Source organism: Dermacentor variabilis, chromosome 2 (genome assembly GCF_050947875.1).
Source record: "Dermacentor variabilis isolate Ectoservices chromosome 2, ASM5094787v1, whole genome shotgun sequence".
In the NCBI taxonomy this organism is placed as follows: domain Eukaryota; kingdom Metazoa; phylum Arthropoda; class Arachnida; order Ixodida; family Ixodidae; genus Dermacentor; species Dermacentor variabilis.
In genome coordinates this window covers 117635773-117641566 of record NC_134569.1, presented here as the reverse complement: position 1 = coordinate 117641566, position 5794 = coordinate 117635773, and the positions used below count along the sequence as shown (strand labels likewise).

The following is a 5794-nucleotide window of genomic DNA, read 5'->3' as shown; positions in this document are numbered from 1 at the left end:
ACCTGCAAAAGAAAGAAGTGTGATGAGATCCACATGCCACCGATTCACAAACTCTCACTTTCAGTTTCCTGACTTGTTCTAGCCGAGTGGTTAGCAAAATTCTTCAATCGCTTGCTGTGGTGTTATGCGATTATTGGCGTTACGACGATAACTTTTTTAATTTTCTTTGTAAAGCCTAGTACACAGTCCTTCACTATACAGAAAAATTGGGACGCTGAGGAACAGTGGGCTCAGAGCCATTGCTTCCGAGTGAGATGGAAGGCTGTGGCTTCCAGAGACGGACACCAAGCAGCCTCTTCACTCAGTTAGGTCCAGGCTCCCATAATAGCTGCGTCAAGACAGCGGCACTTCCAGCGACGTGTGCCTGCCCTGGAGCCCCATAATGGTACTGACCACCCCACATTGCGCATCTTGCTACTACTACTCGCTAACTGGCTGTCTAAAGCAAGCACAACGAGCCTCCGGAGTCCGCATCTCAGAGGCATCCACCACACTGCCGCAGATCGTGCTCGTTTCTCACCCAGCGCAGTTTGCGGTCGCAGAATGAGCTACGCTGCTCGGGAAACAACCACGCGCCTCGCACGTCGTATGGCGATGGGTGGAGCTGCCCGAGAAAAATCGAACGCCGGTGGACGGCCGCCTCCGGTGGCCCTTCGGTGAGTCCGAGAGTGATAATCGAAGCAGGACTCTCCCCTCGTCACGCCGCTGCCACCGCTGCGCTCGGCAGTAAGCGCAGGTGCTGTGGCGTCCCACTTCGGGCATTTTCTCGCAACTCGGAAGGAAATCGGCTCGACTGACATAAGGTTTCGAAAGGTCGTCTTTTTCAGTGAGCTCTGAGCTAGAAACACTTTTCCAGCTTGTATCTTGTTTGTTCACACGCCCGCACGTCCGTTTGAATACTATAATACAGATCTTCGACGTCCCTACTGAGGCAACGTATTTATATGAATATATAAATATATATAATATATAATATATAAATATATATAATATATAAATATATATAAATATATGAATTATAAATATATGAGCAGTCGCTTATTCTAATATGGCAGACTGGGAGGCTCGTTTAATGCTAGTGAAGTCCAGCTAAACAGAAACGAAGAAAAAGAGAGAACCTTTGAAGAAACGCACTGAACACCGCCTGTCTCATTTTGTTCTCTTCTTCGTTCACTATCAATTACACACAAATTTGCACGTATCAGCTGTCCTGCCAAGCTAGATTATTCAAATTCGACATGCTTATTTACATCTGATCCCCGTCTCTAAGCACAGTACAAGTCACTCCATGAACTGCTTATTGCATACAATGGTACTTTTTGTCGCAATCGGGTAACTTACGTGTTTTTTTTTTTTCACACATGCGCCAAGGATGTGTTTCAGAACACGGCTGTCTTTACTGCATCCGTCGCAGCTCGTGTTCTTAGTCGTTCTATACATAGCGCAAACGATTCCATAACTGAGGGGAGGAAGCATGGCCGCGCGGCTTTTCATCGCGTAATGCAGGTCGATTTCCTGGCCGCTCGCAATGTCGCTCAGGGAGCAATATAGAAAGCGTTGCCTCATTACCATTCTTCCTGCTCCTTTCTTCTCTGTCGCATGCGCGCGCTACTTTTCCTCGGCTTAAATGACGTAAGAAACCGTAAAAGAGGAGTGGCCGCCGCATAGAAGTGGCCGATCCAAATTTGTAATTGCAACTAAGCGAGTGCGTAACCGCCCAAGGGACTACATGGACGCAAGCGGACGTGCGACCGATACCTGTAGCCATTGGTCATACAGGGCACGACTATCAGCCGACTGATTGCAATAAAAACATGGCATCAACGAATTAGTCGGTGGCAGCCGACGCACACACCCCGGAGCCACATGCGGCTCAACCCACCACGTGCTGAGCGCTTGCTTTATAGTGCCCTGTTTTGTTCTGTTTCTTCATACAGCGCCCTCGTTCCCGGCATGCTCGGTGAGGGGCTGAAGTCGACGCTGTACGGCGTGATTTGTGCGGCCTCGTAAAGTCGATGTGTGTAGTTACGTGCCTCGCGAAGGAACGCCGCGCTCCTTCCAGATCGGCGGCCCCGGTCGCGATAATTACGTCGCTGCAGGTCGGGTGATTAATTAAGGCGCGCGCGCGGGCGTCTCGGGAGCTATAGGCTGGGAAAAAGGGAGCGGACAGCAGCCGCGCGCGCCGTCCGGATGACCGGCCTGGAGCAGTCAGTCGACCACACGTAAAATAATTCGTTTCTTGTTTTTTCTACTGTCATCATTACTTTCTTATGGCCTCGTGGTTCCGGAGACGCCTATCGTACGCAACAGCCTAACTCTCTTATCGCAGCCGGCCCCATATGCGAGCAGTTCGTGTAGGAAAGCTCGCTGCCCACTCGATCGTTGTTGCGTCGAAAAGTTTAAGAGCCCGCCACGCTTACGCAGTTATGCGCAATGGTGTGGCCGCGCCGTTCGGAAGCCTCGACCACAGAGAAACAAGACCCCAGCCCACATCGCTTACAGCTTGCTAAGTGTCCCCCTCTCCCTACTCGCATTCTTTTTTGCCGCTCGGAAGCGGCGGCACGTCTGCGCGGGAAGGAAATGCATTTGACGTTTCCTTGATGAAAGTCGAGATATGTCGTCAGAATCGAGCCAGCAGTCGTTTGCGGTCAGCGCGCCTACGAGCCCCATCATTAGTGTGCGCGTCACCTTTTTTTTGTCGATGCGCTTGGTATAACGGTGCTGTCCACTTCTGGCACGTCCGAGGCACCGAACCCTCGCTATCTGTCAGGGAAGGAAACTGGGAAAGCATTGCCGAGCCGAATGTGGCGATGCAATTTTTGACGGGGAACACTTGGACAGGTGGAGAGCCGCCGCACTCTAATGCCGGGTGTTGGGAGTCGTAAGTCCTAAGAAGGAGGTAGCGGTCTTCGCAGCACCTATTTTAAATGTCGCTTGCTCCTCCAGGTGTTGATTAGAGGTCGAATGATTTTCCTGCAACTTCCCCTCGACAGTCTTTGCGGGGAAGTAATGCACAGAGGAGACATGATTGGAAAACGTAAAATAACAGACAACATACTTTATTTGTAAAGCATTTTTTATAATACAAACAACGTAACAGAACACCGCAAAGAAATTTCGTGGCAGGGAAGACAGACAGGACAGGGGAGCCGGAAGGAAGAGCTGTGTCGTCAGGACATGGAAGGCACGAGATAGAGACGAACATTGCGGCGACGTTGAGACAGAAGGGTGGAAACGAACAGGGTGGGGGGCGTGGTCAGCAGGGATCCCCGAGGAGTAGAGAAATACTACTAGACGAAGAAGGGAAAGCCAAAGAAGACGGACAGGAAAGGACAGCCTAGGCGGGGACGATGGGGAAGACAGGTCGTTGTGCGTGGCCAATCTTGCAGCAGCAGCCCGGGAAGACGGAAAGAGAAAGAAAGTTCCTAGGAGGCGGCACAGGTGTGGAAAAAACGTGGTGGAAAGACAGACAATCTGCTTCTTGCGGGGGGGCGCGGCGACGGACGCACATCACACCGGTGTTGTCGGAGGCGGCGGGGCGGAGAGACGAACGAGGAAGGCACATAAATAATAGTTATAGTCCTAACAAGATGACACATAATTTAGTGGTAGCCGTAGCCGTGGCCGTAGCCGTGGCCGTAACCGCCGTGGCCGTAGCCGCCGTGGCCGTAGCCTCCGAAGTATCCACCATAGCCGACGGCAACGGGAGCGGCAGCGACAGCGACCTTAGCGACAGCGGGGGCAGCGACGGCGACGGCGGGGGCGTGGTAGGCGGGGGCGGCGGCGACGGCGACACCCTTCACGGCATGGGGGGTCTGGTAGACGGCGGCGGCAGGGTGGGAGGCGGCGGTTCCGGGCTCGTTGGTCTTGACGGCAGCGCGGAAGCCATGTCCGTCGGCGACGTAGTGCACGCTACGGTGACGGCCGTAGGAGTCGGTGAAGCTGTAGGATCCGACACGGTTGTTGTGGGCATCAGCAACCTCGTGGCGGCTCTGGTGGTTGCCGTGACCGTCGTTCACCTCGTAACCGAACTTGTAGGGCTGGGCAGCCTGCGTCGTGGAAGAGTAGGAAAGAACACGTGTCAGCGGGGCATTGCTCTGTGTCTCCAGAGCCCTTGTTTCGAATCTACCTTCCCTTGGCGATCGTTAGATCGCTTGGTGACGCGCCATTGTGGCTATTTTGTCAAAAGCTTATCTAAATATGATGTTCTTTGTTATTGGCGAACGAATAGCTCAGGTTCCTGTGATGCTGTTAAGTAATTTAGAATTCTGCCCTCCCACCCTCTTCCGTCTCCTTTTTGTTCATTTACGTCCTTGCTACTGTGATCATTTATGAGTGTATGAAAATCAACACCAAATACTTTAAACTACAGCTTCTTCGAGTGCATTGATCCGGTTAGTTTCTAGCTATAAAGCATAAAAAATTCGATACCTTTCTCAGTCTCTGATATTTTTCGACTCTGTATTAGGTTTTACGCATTTTACGAAGATTCCTCAAATATTTGTTTTTCTGACCGACTACTGACTGTTTAATGTCTAGATGCTTCAACCTGCTCACGTGAGCGGTTTGTGGAGGTTGTCACTTACATAGACGTCCTGGACAACGGCCTTGGCCACAACGGGGGCAGCGACAGCCTTGACGACGGGGGCAGCAGCAGCAACAGCGACGTGTCCGTATCCACCGTGTCCGTAGCCGCCATAGCCGCCATAGCCGCCGTAGCCGCCATAGCCACCATAGCCGCCATAGCCGAGGTGGCCGTAGCCTCCGACGGCAACAGCGGGGCCGACAACGCCGGCGTAGGCGGCCGAAGCCAGAGCCAGGACGAGAAGCTGCGGGAGCAGAGGGTGGAAGTTGATATGGTACTCGGGCAAGTTTAGAACGCTTATAAATCGACTGCGGTAATAAGTCGCGCCGTCCCGTCCTCAAATCTAACAAAAACAAAGTAGATCTCGATCCCTCGATACAGAAACAAATAAAGAGGTTATTGCTTTCGCCGGTCTATGCTCCATTATCCGGATGTTTGGGCATGACGTAACTTAATGGGGATAAAGGGGAGGTTACTTTAGGATCTAGAGGTGCCATTTTGCGCTCTCTAAGGGAATGCAAGAGTGGGAGTATCAATTTATCTGCCGCCACCAATGTGTCGAACTGGACTACTATTTAGCCGGGGGGGACAGTCGCCCACATTGTCCCGGAGGGGTGTGCCCTAAGGGGGGTATGGCCGGAACAATGCCTGGCAGCGCACACTGGACAAGCCACCACCAGGCATCCTTCCTTCGTGCTGAGGGCTGGGATCAGCTGACGAGTACGGGTACGGTCCGTGGAACGCGATTATCCATCCAGTAGTAGTGGTGGCGGTGGCAGTTTCGACGCTGGCGTTATCCTGCGGCTACCGCTGGGGTAGAGCCGACCGAGGCACAGAGACGCATGTGCTTGGGTTCCCTACCTGAGCGAACATGGCTGTTTGCGAACTGCTGACCAATTCGAGTGTGCCTCTGGTCCGGCGTCCGGCGGGTTTTATACCAGGCGCGGGGCCTGACCTAGATCACCGGAAGGTCTGTCCTATCGTCGCTGGCCGCCGGAAGAGTTAGGGGCCGGCCTCGCCCAAAGACACCCTTGGAGAGTGAACGCGCGCTCGACGCCGCCGCCGTCGGGGCGAGGGGGGTGGCCGCTCGGACAGCGCCCGCCACGGGACGGAAAAGAAAGAAAGAAAGCAAAATCGGCCGTCCAATCTATCTGGAAGCAAAATGGAACAATTGGCGGGTCCTGCCCCTTTCGCTAATCTCTCCCTCGC

At 53.2% G+C, this 5794-nt stretch overlaps 1 protein-coding gene across 1 annotated transcript in view; it reads right to left on the bottom strand.

Moving 5' to 3' along the window:
• Positions 1-5510, bottom strand: part of LOC142570422 (uncharacterized) — a 121284-nt gene extending 115774 nt beyond the window's left edge. The window contains exons 1-4 of the mRNA XM_075678806.1: positions 5447-5510; positions 4587-4829; positions 3614-4049; positions 2750-2859 (exon numbers count right to left, since the gene is read on the bottom strand). Of these exons, the coding sequence (XP_075534921.1) occupies positions 2750-2859; positions 3614-4049; positions 4587-4829; positions 5447-5458 (801 nt within the window). The 5' untranslated portion in view covers positions 5459-5510. The remainder of the gene's footprint in view (positions 1-2749; positions 2860-3613; positions 4050-4586; positions 4830-5446) is intronic.
• Positions 5511-5794: the final 284 nt, after the last annotated feature.